Genomic DNA, 15,053 nt, shown 5'->3' with positions numbered 1-15,053 from the left:
AAAAAACCGACAATTAATCACTTTCCGTTTCGTTACTGTCATTCACGATTGGCTGGCGAAATTGCAGCAAAGCGCATTGATTTGCATTGCCGTTGAAGCAGCGACAACACGCAATAAAATTAAGTTTAATGACAGCAACAGAAATCTTCAATGCGTTCTCAATTAATTGGATATGCCGCGCACGCGTATACGCACAAGTGTATCTATTGTTGTTGTGTGATTTGCAAGACTGCTACTGCTCATGACGGAACTGAAAAACCGCAGTCAACGTCATCATCAACATTCATAATTAGCATTTTACTACGCCCTATCATCATCATCATCATCATGAAAATCATAATTAACATTATCATTCGAGGCGTTCATTATCGTCGCTCAAGTCAAGCATTGCGTTACGCACAGGCGCTTACTTTAATTGATTTTTAAAAGGCAACTTTATTTGACTAACAAACAGTTCATAGGAGGCCCATCAAACTGGCCGCAAGGCACATATAAAGACATCATGAAGACAGCTCTACCAGCAAGTGCTGTGAATGACGCATTCAATTTTACATACATACATATGTATGTCCCCTTTTGGGAATGCACTCCCACGTGCACGTGATTTTGAAACTTTTGCATGAGTAGGCAAATAATTCTAAATATATCGCACCGCACTGGTGAAGCGGTTAAAATTCCTTTTTAGTGACGCACGCACTGTTGCTGTTAGCCATTTAAGGATATTCGCTGTGGGAAAAAATGGAAAGCGTCTGAAAAAGAACTAAGCAAAAGGCGTTGATGTTCTTAGAAGAAATGCAAATCTGATTTACGCAAGCAAATTTAAATATTCAGTGTATGATCCTTTTATGTGATTATAAATTATGAATGTGAGATCATCGATTGGAGCAATGAATGACTAATACATTTTGTGCTATCTGGGTGGGAAAAAAGATTCTAAAAAAACTGTCGCTTGGATTAAAACCATGTAGTAAGAGCTGTAACTACGTATGTATGTCTTATGTAGGGCCGTAGCCTGGATTTTTTTTCGGGGGGGTTCTGGCAAAATATTTTTTTTATTTTCACTTTTATTTCAACATATTTTGTTTAAAAGAAAAATACTGATAAAAATAAAATATTTCACACAAACAACAAAAAATATAATCGATAATCGCATGAGGCTATTGCCTGAAAATTTTAAAATGCACTTAGTGGCATTGTGCTACTATGATAGCACGGCCCAGTACCTAATCATAGTCAACTTATATACAGTAGACTGCATTATTCCCCATAAAAAAAAAAAATCGGTACTGTTTTTCTACTGGAATTATAAAATCTATTATATTTTGAGACTTCCACCAAAATATCTCTTAAAAATATTAAGATTTACGTCAGCTGGACCGATTTGAAAATACCTCCAAAAAACTGTTTTTGAACTTTTTTCAAAGACTGGTTTAAGAAAAACTTGAATAACTCAGCCAAAACCTTACCAATTATCAAGACTTATGAGGTATCATTGGTAAGGTATTTTCTCACCCTTTTAAATTCTTTGCGAATATGCTCATTCAAAGTATGAAAAACGAAGGTAAGATAAACGCGCGTCATTCCATGTTGAATTAAGATGTGTTGGTATTAGATAAAGAAAAATTTCGGACGTGAATGAGTTTTTGCAACGAAATTAAAAGGGTGAGAACCGCACTGATACCTCATAAGTCTATATCGGTAAAGTTTTGGAGCAGTTATTCAAGTTTATCTTACACAAATCTTTGAAAAAAGTTAAAAAAAAACAGCATCAAAAATCTCATTATTATGATTCCGTTGATACAATTTTTTAATATTTTTATGTAGATTTTTTAAGCTTAAACTGTTTTGTCATCTGGGGGGATTTTTCCAAAAAATCCTTTAAGAAACAATTTTTATTCATAAAAAACTCAATTTTTAGAGGTATTTTCAAACCGGTCCAGCTCACGTAAATCTTAATATTTTGATAGAAGTCTTAAAATATCGGAAAAACCGCAACTTTTTTTGGTGATGCAGTCTAATGTACAGTAGTCGCAAAAGTTACCGCACCCAATTTTCACAAGTTTTAAAATATTATTTTTGTTGTTATTTAATTTTGGTTAGTTTTTTATAGTTCATTCTTTAACAACATCCGTATAAATACAAGTTCAAGGCAGTGTTACACGATTGGGTTTTTGCCAAAATTTTCGTATCCCAATTGTGTGAATACCCAAATATTTTTCTTTATCCCAATCACGAAAATTAATTTGTTGAAATTTTTCAATAGAACATCGCTGTATTGTACCAGACTTGTGAAGAATGCATTAAGTTTTTAATGCATTTAAATTAAAGCAATTATGTTAATGTACAGATTAAAAAAAATTGTAAGTGCATTGATTTTGAAGATTTGATGTTTAATAAAATTGTAATGCATTAATTCTTGAAAAAATAATGCTAGTGCACTTTTTTTTATTAAATTATCCAAAACTAATCCTAATGGAAAATTTTAATGTATTAAAATAAATAATCGTTTTACCCGTTTGCATTAATAGAAACCATTAAGTTTGTTCTCGGGATATTTTTTATAGCTAAGACGATAAATATTGTAATTCGTTGCGTGTTAGAAAGGAACCACGCAATTAATTACATACACATATCACTTAAATACAAAGCAGTTTAATTGGTAATGGGTCGTATGCATAAAAACTAAGCAAATGCTTTTTCTTAAAATTTTATAGTCGTTTACTCGATTTGTTCAAATAAATTTAAGTAAAAGGTATGCAATTTTACGAACAAGCAATTGCTTAGTTTATATGCATACGTCCCAATGCTTCTTCTACGTAGATACATAGATGAGATCTTCAATGCGAGTAGTGGTTGTTTAATCGCATATAACCACAAATTGGTTTTTTTTTTGTCCCTCGATGCCCCTATCCAAACGGAAAACGGAGATAATTTTTCACTATGAGATAAGCTTTCGAGATATTTCAATGGGAGTCCCGTGACTACATTAAACGTCTTCAATTTGTTCCGATGAGCTTAACTCACCGATAGAAGCAAGGTTTACAAATAGGGAATCCGCTTTAACAGGTGGTAGCAGTAAGCCGAGCTTAGTGAGATAAGCGTCTTGGCGATCGTGGGCAATGTAGGTTGAGACCAGCCAGAGTATGTCACTTTCCGCTTCTGTTGCCGAACCCGATTCCTCCACCAGACGACGGTGGCATTTTCACGAGTGCAGGGATTCGGGGCTTCCGGATTGAAATTCAGTTTTCTATCTGGGTCTTTGATCGCCTTCTGAGCCGAAACCGTTCGGCGACCGAGTATAAAAAGCAAGGAGAAAGAACGGTCGGCCACAACAGAGCCCCGTGCTGCGGTAAGTTCACCGTTAATCCCGGAGGCGGACAGGTATCCGAGAGGCGTCGTTAAAATACAGTCGGAAAGCCTCCTGACTGCAAACCATCCAATGCGCACGGTGACGCATGACACCCTGGATTAGGGGGCCGTTGCAACTGTAACTACTTACGCAGAAGAACAACAATGAGGAGAGGAAAGACTTTCTGGACTAACGAAAACTGTAAATGATCGAAAAAATCATAATTGAAGAGTTTGTTGAAAATTCGAGGCGTTTGTTACTAGCATAAAAATGATTTAACCTATGGGCATGGTTGTCTACGTACAGAAGGATCAAGAGTAAAAGGACATATTATATACACTTTGCTGGTGGAAAGTCGTAGAGGAGAGGGACTATTTGCAAAGTTTTTTGACCTAAACGGACAAGCGGTTGCGACGTCAACTGTCTAAACTAGTTGGACTCTCGTTCCTTATTTTAGTTAAAACACCACGAACCTTCTTGTACATCCTTCTCTTCTAGCTTCTTGCTGTATAGGCTGCTGTTATATTGACTCATTTATCAGATCGTGGAGATCAATTTTAGCTGTAACTTCGAATCAGGATTCTTTCAAACAGTTTCACGTTCGGATGTTTGGAACTATCGTTGTGAGTATACCAAGAAACCCAAACTACTTAGCGGATATATAAAATTTGATAAATTCTAGCAACGAAAATCGTACGTTAAAATAATTACTTTTGCAAAAGTACACACACGTTGTAACTAGGAGACTAGTAAATAAAAGTATGCACCTAAAAACCCCAATGACATGCTCGGAATTTAAAACAAAAAATATTTGTATGTAAATATTCGCGTAAAATCCAAATTTGCAAAAAATGGAAAAAACAAATTCGCTACAGAAACAAGAATAAAACGAAATCAACAAATTCAAAATTAGCTGTACCGGTAGCTAAATAGAATTCGAATTAGAATTAATAAAGAGGTGCCGCGTATTTGGAGTAAGAACAGTGACATGCAAAGGCGTGAAAAAATCAGTCTCTATTCACTGTTTTGTCCCCCGCGTTGTATGTGGTTAAAAGCTCAGCATCAGACTTTTTCGTTTTTATAAAAAAATATTCTACTACTATTGTTTTCGTCACATAAAAATGCTGTTGGCGTGCGGCGTTGAAACGAAAAAGCTTAGTCTGGTGAAATATATGGTACAATGGCAATTCCTGTCAAAATTGAACTAATAGCTGCCGCTAATTTATTGGTTGCTGCATTTATACAAAGCTAATATTTATTGAGTTTCAAAGGAATTATGGATTTTTTTTTTAAGAAATTTACTTATGAAATTTCGCAACGACCTTGAACTTTTTGTAGTTCAGTTACCCCAAAGTTTAAAACAGTAAAATTTTTAATAGCGTTTTGATAATATTGCTAACATTTTTATTAAATCTTTATTGAATCATAAAATTACAATTAGAAAGGAACATAAATCCAAATACATGTATACGTAAATAAGTATGTAGATCTTTTCGAGGTATGTATTTAGAAACAGGCTCCTAAACTCAGCTCGCACGTAAAAATTGCCAAGTTGAGTACCCAGTTTCCCTGTTATTTTCTATGTCTTTTATCTGCCATCTGAGCACAGCAATAAATCGATATGCAAGTTTCTTAAACTACGAACACCGTTGAATACAAATTAAAAAAAAAAAAAAACGGAAACAAATTTTCTGTATCCTCTTTTTTCGGCATTACTAAATAACTAAATGAGTTCATTTGTCTTTTGCTCATACCTTTGCCATTATGTGTATTTTTCAAGCAAAAAATTTCAACGGAAGTCCGTTTACTTGTAAATCAACCAAACTGTATCGCCTCACGTAGTTGTTCGAGTTCGGTCGCTCTCTTGCCATTAAAGAAAATTTCTTTCTTTCTGCGGAAGTGCTTTTCTAAAAGGCTGATTTTCTTTCCTAATTCCTTCTTCTTATTCTTTCTCTTCCTCGTACTCTGTTACCAGCATCACGATCCGCGTTAAATACTCTCAGAGCGTTTCTGTCCATTCGAACGATATGACCTAGCCAGCGGAGGATCGTTCCGTGTGCAGAAGTCCACGTAAATGGGAAAAGCATTTGACAGCCATTCACCTGGGTTGAAACCCCGCCCATTGAAAAATTCAAACATTCCTAATTTAGTATACAGATATAACATTAACGCTCTTAGCCCCTTGCATCTTTGTTTAATTTACCTTAAACTGGTCTATGCAACTCGTCTTTTAAACAATTTGTAGGATTCTGGTTTACCCCAAAAAACCTGCGCTTCTCGGTAGATCGGGTGGTGTGCCATACTAAGAACACTATACCATTTTCATAAAGCGTGACCGAGAAGCGAACCACTACACTAATAGCGCAAAAGTAAGTTTAGCATTCGGTTATGGTCCTCATGTGGAGCATGTGAATACCAAGGACTCCTATCGTCTGTCATATAAACTACAAGCAGATATCTTTAATGTGAAAATACTTTTTGCGGATCAGGAATATAAATCAGAGGAACCGACATCTTTTCTAATCGGGTAGAACTAAAATGCAGTGAACGAAGCACATAGCTGTCCGGACTGCAACGGGATGCTTTATGATGGCGCCTGAACACCATCGACATGAATTTCTCCTTTAGAAAACGTAACACATATGTCGCACAGCCACTAGATCCGACGTTGTATAGACTGGCAATAAACCACATTCATGCATTGCACATCGAGCTCTCTGAAATACAGAGAACCCGTATTCCGAACCCAATGGCGAGGCTTAATACACATATGGATCTCAACTTGATAATGGTATAACTTGGGCTGGCGTACTTGGACCGAACGTCAAAAAATCGTGTTGGCACGGAAATCCCACAAAATAAATTTTATGTTAGTATATGATCGCTTCAATGTCCTAAACGCTCTTGGAGCCACGAATAGAGTTTTATTAGGATAAAAGACATCATGGCAACGAGTACGCTAACTGTCCAGCGAAACAAGGAGCTACCGCAGTATTTTATACTCCGAAATCCATTTGTGGGCTCACCAAAACGCACATAAAGGGCACCATAAACGATTACACAAAATGTTCTACATGCATCGGAGGAAATGTTCAAAAGAGCTTCATAGAAATAATCTAATTTAGGCAGAGAGGACCTAAAAACTTCACTACTACACGGGACACTGGTAGCTTCGATATCAACTCAGAAAACTTAATCTTTCAGAAACTAGCGTCTGTCGCTTTTGGGAGTAGGATGAAAAGACTTCAGCCCACATTTTGGCGGCCACCTATCGCAATTAAAAAGCTACTGCTGCTTCGAGAGATCCGCGTAAAATTGGCGCGATTACGGTCTGGATGCTGTAGCAAGTTAAAATCCTATTTATCCAGGTTTGAGGGCACCCCACACGACATTAACTATCTCTTCACTCACTCCCTAAACTCATTAATTGTCAGCTAACAACACTTTCACTTTTGTCCGACCCCGTAGAATCATCAACTCTGAATCAATACTGAACGATTGATAGACTAGCCGAGCAAGGCCGGTCTTAGTAGCTCCACTAAAGAAAATATACAAATTTTCATTTAAGTGTGGCTGTTTTCTAAGGGTAAATGCAAGGTTATAAACGATTTAAAGAAGTGTGAAGAATTTCGTTCAAATGTTTAAAGGAAGTGCGAAGAAAGCGTTAGAAAATTTTTAGACTTCAAATGAGGAGGATTTCTTACGAATATACAATATTTTAAAAAGATTGCTTCGGGTTTTTGTGGTTTTTTTTTTGCCCAATACTTAATTCGCCAAAAGTCGCTTCCATCAAAATTTCTTGCAAATAATAAGAGACAACTTATAACGGTTTTCTAAAAATAAAACTATCAAAAGTTCAGCGCGAAGATCATTAAAATATTATTTGGCTAATAAATCACTTGCAAACATAGATCAGATAAGCGAAAAAATCCTATAATACAAATTGTGACGCATGAGTCACGCAATTTATGGATAAAGCGGACACGAGCCCCCATTACGTATAGGAATCATTGGCTTAGAACTCATCAATTATTCAAATGGCAATACGCATAAAAAAAACTACAGCCCTTTAAAGCCTCAATCCTACGGTTTTGATATTTGTGTAAACATGCCCGATATGCGTTAGTTTCATTAGGATTTGCATATTTATTTATGGAAATTCTGGAAATCCCAAAGCGAAGAATTTCGTAATCAGTTTGAGTACGATTCGAATCATGAAAAAAGTATTTAACAAAATTGATAGACAAGTTAGTAGATAGTTGTTGAGTACGCAAAAAAAAATGATTAGTATATTGAAAATTATATTAAAAACTGTATGTATAATAAGGAAAAATATTAACATAAAATAAATTTAGTAACCAAACCCTCTAAATATACCGCCAAAGTAGTTAATAAAAATTCCCAGTCGACATAATTTGCCTTAATGAAATCTACGCAAAATTGTAGAAATCAAAAGCGCAAGCGCAAGGTTGACGGTAGAAACGCAAGCGTATGCAAAAATTGCCAAGCTTAATAGCGCAGGCTCGTTGCCGCAAAACCAAAAATCGACGCATGATCATGGAATACATATATCGCCGATCGTACTCTCACTCGTCTACCGATAATGTTTGTTGTTGCCGTATGATCGGTAGCAGCAATTGCCACTACTGGTAGGCGGTGTGCGGGCAATAACGCAGCGACGCTCGATTCCGACTCCGAGAACATTGCCTGCATGCTAAATAGTCCTCCACCACAGCCGGAGGAGTAGCGTAATTGCCAATTACTCTACGATAAAATAAAAACAAAATTGACGAAAAATTATAAAACAAAAACTACGTTCCCACTTGGTTACTACTAACAAATCGCGTACGATTTCGATTATTGTTTTTTTTTTCCTTTTTGATTTGTCGCCCACTGTCCAGCTGCTCATACAATGTCCGCTGCGGCACGTTGCCTATTTCGTATATTTGTATGCGGCCCATTTTCGTATATAAATCTAACGCGAATCGTTGGAAAGACATCACTTCTTTGGTGGAAACTTAAGTGCAAAGTTTAGCTCCGATCTCTCGCGTCTTACGAGTGAAGTGAACATTTTTAATTCGATTTGAAAAAAACAACTATTCCACCATTTTTTAAGGATAAAAGTCAACAGTTTTGCATTCGCTTGTGCTTATACTTCTCATCAACAACAACAAAAACTTGAAAGTGTACAACATGAAATTCAACGCAACGCTGGCTTTAATTGTGATCTGCGGCTTAGTGGCCTGCAGTCAGGCTTTGCCCGCCAAAAAGAGTATGTTTCACTGATAAATTAAAAAAAAAAAACAGTTAAAATCAATAATTTTAAATAATTTCGTGATGTAAAATTTAAAAAAAAACTTATTTTTGAAACTGCAGTGTTTTTAGTAAAATTAATTTTTTGTATTTCAAAAAGTCCTGATATTTTTCTTATTTTCAAAAAAATACTAAAAAAAATTGCGTCTATATTTGCATATTTTTAGCGGTTTTCGTTTAAAATTTTTTAGCTACTGCTTTGATATTTATTTTTACTTTGCAAAAAAATGTATTTTGATTAAAATAAAAATCTCTAAACTTTTGTTTGGTTTAAATTGTTTTCCTTGTAAAGTAAATTAAATATTTTTCTCAAAAAAATTGTTTTTAGTTAAACTAGTATTTTGCTATAAGAATTTTTAAAAGATGTATCTGCTTTTTTCAATTTTTTTCTTGTAAATTGAATTAAATAACTTTCTAATAAACATTGTTTTTAAGAGAAATCTAGTATTTGGGGATTAAAAGTTTCAAAATTTTTATTTGAATCCTAGGAAATTTATAAACTATTTTTCTTCGAAAAAAATTATTTTCGTAAAAAATAAGCTCCTGAAATAAACATTTCTATACATTCGAAAATATCTTAGTTTAAACTTCTGGCTGAAAATGTATGTCAATATACAAATGCATATTTACTAAACACTTGTTTTAAAAAATTTTATTACATTTATTTGGAAAAAATTTATGTTTTTGTGCTTCTTTACCAACATTTTGCAAAAGTTAAAAATTTGTAACTTTTTTTTGCTTTTAAAAAAATATTTTTTTTAACTGATTTTTTAAAATTTCGTTTATTAAAAAAAAATATTATAACATTTTTTTTTTTTTTATTTTAATTAAATATTTTAAAAAAGGGTTTGAAAATTTATTTAGTTTTGTGTTAAAACGACGAATTTAAATTATTGTTATTTAAATAAATATAATTTACTTTACTAAAAATGCGTGAAGAGTAAAATGTACTTTTTCTTTAAACAAAAAAAACTTTTTACTTTTCCACGATTAATTAAAAATAAAATAAAATACTAACATATAATATTTCTCGATATTTCCCCAACTCCTCCCCTGCTATTACCACCATTCTAGGATTAGCCTACTACCCACAGCCCGCTGCGGCTCAATACTATGCCGCTCCACAGCGCATGATGTTCATGCGTTACGTGCAACCCTCGTACGGTAATGCCCGCTCTCATCAAGCTGCAGCCGCGCTTGTGGCTGGCGATTCTGTCGCTACCGGCACTTATCTGCAGGGTGAGTTAAACGCTTCCATTTCTGACAATTACCTGCAACACCTTCATCTATCCACCACCTCTATGAATATATCATAAACGCCCAATAAAGATTGTATTCACACAGGCTCCGCTGATGGTGTTGCCGCTGCCTCTGTTCCCGTTGAAGCTGCCAGCTTTTCTGGCGAAGTGCAAGAGGATGCTATTGCCGCTGCTGGTGCCCATGTCGCCCACTCTGTTGCTGAAGCCTATCCCGCTGCGCCCGTGGCTGTGCCTGAAGAAGAACAACACAAAATAACCGTCCAGGTTGATTTGGATCCTGCCAGCGCTGAGGTGAGCGACGACGAAGCTAAGGAAGCCCGCGAATATAGCTACAATGTTCCAGTTTCTGGTCATGTTGCTGGTGGCGCTGATCTTGAGCACAATTTCGCTGGTGAAGCTGCCACAGTTGCTGAGGTCGAGAGTGCTGAACCTGTTGCCCCCGCTGCCGGTGCCGCCGGCGCTGATGCTGGTGCTGCCACCGTTACTGTTGGTGTTTCCGGTGCGGCCGAGTCCGAAGTTCCTGTTGCCGGCAGTGTCTCAGCTTCTAAGGGTATTGACGTGAGCATTAACTTGCCTGCTCCAGCACCAATTGCACCAGTCGCACCAGTTGCCCCATCTGTGCCCGTCGTTGCAGCTAAGCCCGCCAGACGTTACTTGCCAGCCAAAAAGAAGGTCATCGTTGAATTGGAACAAGCTGCCGAATCCGAAGATGATGCCGAGAACGCTGTGGCTGTTCAAGATGATGACGATGTCGAAGAGGAAAGCGACGATGCTTACGCTCTAGTGCCAGTCGCTCCCAAGGTGCCTGCTCGCCGTCCAGTCGCCAAAAAGCCCGCGAAGGCTGGTTGCGCCGGCTGCTCAAAGGCTAAGCCTCTGCCGGCTGGTACCTTCTTCCCCGTCGACTTTGGTGGCGCTACCGGTGGTGCCATTGCCATTGCCAATTCCTTCAGCACTGGTGAGGGTGGTGCCGCCACTAGCCACGCCATCGCCTATGGCAATCCTGAACAAGCACGCACTCACTTGCGCCCCAGCAGACGTCACTAAAAATCTGTCGCGCATGAAATAGAATTAAAAAAAAATTTGTGAAATCATTACCCAGTAGTGCAACGCAAATGACTTGATAATGTAATGCCAGGACGAATTACTTGTAAAACCCTTTTAACAATTGTTTCTATTAATAATTATTTTTATTTTTACCTTCTTAGCCCAATTGTACATGACGACCCCACAAAAAAAAAAACAAAAACTGACAAATTAAAACCTTTTATCCTTAAAAATTAATGAGTTTTCTTGCTGAAACGGTAGATTGGGGAAAGTTTGAGGGGTAAACCTGAGGAGAGAATCTCCAAAGCGAAAAACACAAATTGTTTTCGAAAGAATGAACTGATCATTAGCTTGAATACGGATATTGGGTTTTGAGATTGGCTTAAGGTTTTGCAATGCCTAGTGGGTATTTATGCATTATCAGCGGTTAATGTAGGGCGTAACGGCCACGTCCAATAATGTTTCCATGAAATAAACTAGAAACTTCTTCGAAGGAAGTTTGGTCAGACAAAAAAGCATAAATTTCTTCCTTGAAAATGAGGTCAGAGGTTCTATCATCCGTTAGGAGCTTCAGATTACGCGTTCTTAAGAGCCGTTTTACCGGAGCTCACATCACACATTAATTGGCCCTTGTCTCACAACGCAGTATTGATGGGATTGAGAAACATAGCTGCGAAGGTCGACTTTTTGCGAAGTCAGCGTGGAAAATGTAAAACAACCTCGAAATGTACAGGAACTTCTATCGGAAACATTATGTGAAGGAACTTCTATCGGAAACTTTATGGAGCACACTGGCTATTTCAACTTTAAAGCAACCCTGGAGTCTAACGACTACTTTTTTCGCCAGTCTAGGAGTGGTTCCTTCATATGGCGTAGGTATGATGATTATGTCCGGGTCGAATCTGGATAAGGGAAGGTCAGACTTGCTGCAGTGTCTAGACCATTGCGCGCATCTCTCTAGGCAACTGAAGCTCTTACCCTGCAACAGATGGAAAGCTCGTAGAGGTGGGTATTTTCTCTCGGCGAATGTCGGTAACTTATAGTCTATTCTTACACGTTGCCCAAAAAGTATAATCGAAAGAGAACGATACCAGCTGGCAGCGGAGGGAATCGAATACTTTTACATAGGTCAAACAGTGTCCTCGGGACCATTGTTAATTCGTTTGGATTTGATGTTTTGGAATTCGACCGACGATCGCACAGATAGTTGGGGATCCACTGCTTCACGCGAAAGGTTCGAGCATACGATAGCTTCGAAAAAAATTGCGTTGTTCACCGTGAAGGATAAAAATAAATAAATTATCCATGGCGATTGTGTCGAAGGCTCACTGCGACAATTATCGTTCTATTACATAGCCGACTTTGGAGGCTTTTAATGCTGTTGCTTCGCTGAGCATTTCGCGGAATCTATGCTGGTGGTCTGCTAGAAGCAGATGTTTATTCAGGCTTGGGTGGAGTAGCGCTTCATTTATCTTTGCCACAGGGGTTAGAAGGGAGATGTTGTTGCTGTTGTTGGAGCGGCTACAACCAGCGTTGCAGAATTGACGATTTCGTCGTCATTTTGACGTTTTTTTAGCTCAGTGACGTTACCCGCGTATTGACGATTTTTTTTTAGTTTGTCCATTTAATTATCAGGCCGATTATGACTTTTCTCTCTTTTCCCTTTCCTCCTATCATGAATAAAAAATCCCAGAGGATTTTTTTTAATAGATGGCGGAGCTGAGCTGTCAAAAAAGTGTCAAACAACTTTTTCGAAGTTCGAATTTCCTCCTCCCAGATTTTCGGTGAAAATGCTACTCTCTCGGAATTAAATATTGGAGGATTTCTTTCTCGGGAGAAACAAATTCCCGGAGAACAAACTCCCCGGGAATACTAAGAATTGGGCATATCGTCGTTTAAAGTACAAAAAAATGGTATTTGGCCGATTTATGCGGCCAAAACTATTTTTATGAATATTTCAACTCGATATGTTTGGAAAGACGTGTTTTGACATATAGAATTGTAAATTTTTAAAATCAAGTAAATAGAAGAGGAGGACGTCCAATTATTCCAGCAAAACAAAGAAAATAAAGTTTCTTAACGCTTGACATCGATAGACTCCATGTTGCCGTGGTCCGATTGTAGGAACACGCATATTTACGTTTTCGTCTCGGCGAGGAGAAGGTTTATATCTAGGCTAAAAACTTAACCGAGTTGCCACCTGTTAAAAAAATTTGTTTAATTCGTTACATGAACCTCCCAGGGTTGCCGCCGGTTTGAAAAATCAAATTTTACTTTAATTTAGGGAATTAGATAATGCAAATATGTATCACAGTTTAGCAGAGCTGTAAAATGATTGAATCATCAGGATCTGCATTCACTCGGAAGTCTTTTCAAAATTTTGATTGTTTGTTGTAACAGCAGGTGCAATCCCGTATTCCTCGGACTCGGACTAGTAACACTGTCAAAAAATAAAAATTCACTCAGAGCGAGAGAGTAACATTGAAAAGTACGGGATCGCTTTCTAGTAAAAAATGGTAACTTCTGTCAACTTCAACATAACCTCCAAATTTTGGTTATAAATTTTTGCGTATTTTATATGTAAACACACTCAGCTCACACATGTAAATAATCCACTAAACAAGTAATTAAATACTTTTCAGCATGAATTAGCAGAGTGCACTTTTCTTTTGTTTACAATTTGGTTGCCAAACACACTACAGCTGATCGTTTGACACATTTACCAGAATCTGCCAGCAAAAAATTCTCGGACTAAAACTGGTAACTTCTGACAGAGAGAGAACCGTATTTACTCTCTTTTTTGTCCTCTCAATAGTCAGAGAATCGATTACGGGATCGCTTTCCAGTAAAATCTGACTATTTCTGACTAGTCCGGACTCGTACGGGATTGCAACTAGCTTTAGATATTCAGTCCATGCTTTTTAAAGCCAACTGCAAACTTTTAAAGGAAACTTGCTGTAAATTTTTTGTAACGAAGCAATTTTTTATATGTACAATATGATATTTTTATTCCCAATACCAGGCGCTCATGCATATGAAGTAGCAAGCTTTCTATACGTATAAATTTCTGTGTTCGTATGGAATAGTAGCTTATGTCGGGAAGCTGGCTTTAGTATAATGCGGCATTCCCTTTAGTCTTTAAACCACAAGGAATTTTTTGATGAGCCTTAATAAGAATGTTGACTTGCTAGTATCGGAAATATTTCTTGCACGTTTATTTGCCAAAAGTTCTTCAACGGCGCTTGTGAGTCATTCGCAATCGTATACTGCGAATGCCGCATTATACTAAAGCCAGGCTTTCGACATAAGCTACTATTCCATACGAACACAGATTTGTTTGTAGAACTTTTTATTTTTTATTCTTTTAGAAGCCTTTGAACTTTAAAAAGTAGAATTTTGGAAATTTATAAATTTAAAAAACTTGTTACTTCACATGTATGAGCGCCTGGTATTCTTCTTCTTCTTTGTTGGCGCTGTAACCGCCTAAGCGATTTTGACCGAGTCCAAAACCGCACGCCAGTCGTTTCTCTTCTGTGCCAACTGACGCCAATTGGAAATGCCAAGTGAAGCCAAGTCCTTCTCCACCTGGTCTATCCAACGCAGAGGTGTTACCAGCATCACGGCCCGCGTTGAATAGTTTCAGAGTCGGAGCGTGTCTGTCCATTCGAACGACATGGCCAAGCCAGCGGAGCCGCTGAATTTTAATTCGCTGCACTATGTCTATATCGTTGCAGAGCTCATACAGCGCATCGTTAAATCGTCTGCGATATTCGCACTCACCAACGCGTAAAGGTAAATCTTTCACTCGAAAACTCCAAGAGCCGCCTCATCAGATGCTTTCATTGTCCATGCCTCCGAGCCATACACCAGCACAGGCATGATGAGTGACTTATAGAGTGTGGTCTTTGTACGACGATAGAGGACTGTACTTCTCAATTACCTACTCAGCCCAAAGTAGCACTTGTTGGAAAGAGTGATTCTGCGTTGGATTTCAAGGTTGACATTGGGAAATGAAAATATCGTTTTTTAAAAATAAAAACTGGTCATAAAGAGTGGCCGCACAAAAATAGGCACATATTATGTATTTT

At 37.5% G+C, this 15,053-nt stretch overlaps 2 protein-coding genes across 3 annotated transcripts in view; one reads left to right on the top strand and one right to left on the bottom strand.

Moving 5' to 3' along the window:
* The window catches only part of LOC118739356 (calcium-transporting ATPase type 2C member 1-like), a 592,847-nt gene that overhangs the window by 437,475 nt on the left and 140,319 nt on the right, over window positions 1-15,053 (bottom strand). The window lies entirely within an intron of this gene.
* On the top strand, window positions 8,367-11,162 carry LOC118739362. Of its 2 annotated transcripts, none has more exons than XM_036470636.1 (3): window positions 8,367-8,621; window positions 9,737-9,901; window positions 10,007-11,162. In XM_036470636.1, the coding sequence occupies exons 1-3, from the start codon at window positions 8,543-8,545 to the stop codon at window positions 10,963-10,965; spliced, it is 1,203 nt and encodes a 400-aa protein (XP_036326529.1). In that variant the 5' UTR covers window positions 8,367-8,542; the 3' UTR covers window positions 10,966-11,162. The 2 variants fall into 2 exon arrangements, with proteins under 2 accessions (XP_036326529.1, XP_036326527.1); XM_036470634.1 differs by having other exon boundaries at window positions 9,992-11,162.

Source organism: Rhagoletis pomonella, unplaced genomic scaffold (assembly GCF_013731165.1).
Source record: "Rhagoletis pomonella isolate Grant_MI unplaced genomic scaffold, Rhpom_1.0 Rhpom_scaffold_00005, whole genome shotgun sequence".
Taxonomy (NCBI): Eukaryota; Metazoa; Arthropoda; class Insecta; order Diptera; family Tephritidae; genus Rhagoletis; species Rhagoletis pomonella.
Note: the sequence above shows the minus strand (reverse complement) of the source record. Positions and strands in the feature narration are given on the sequence as shown.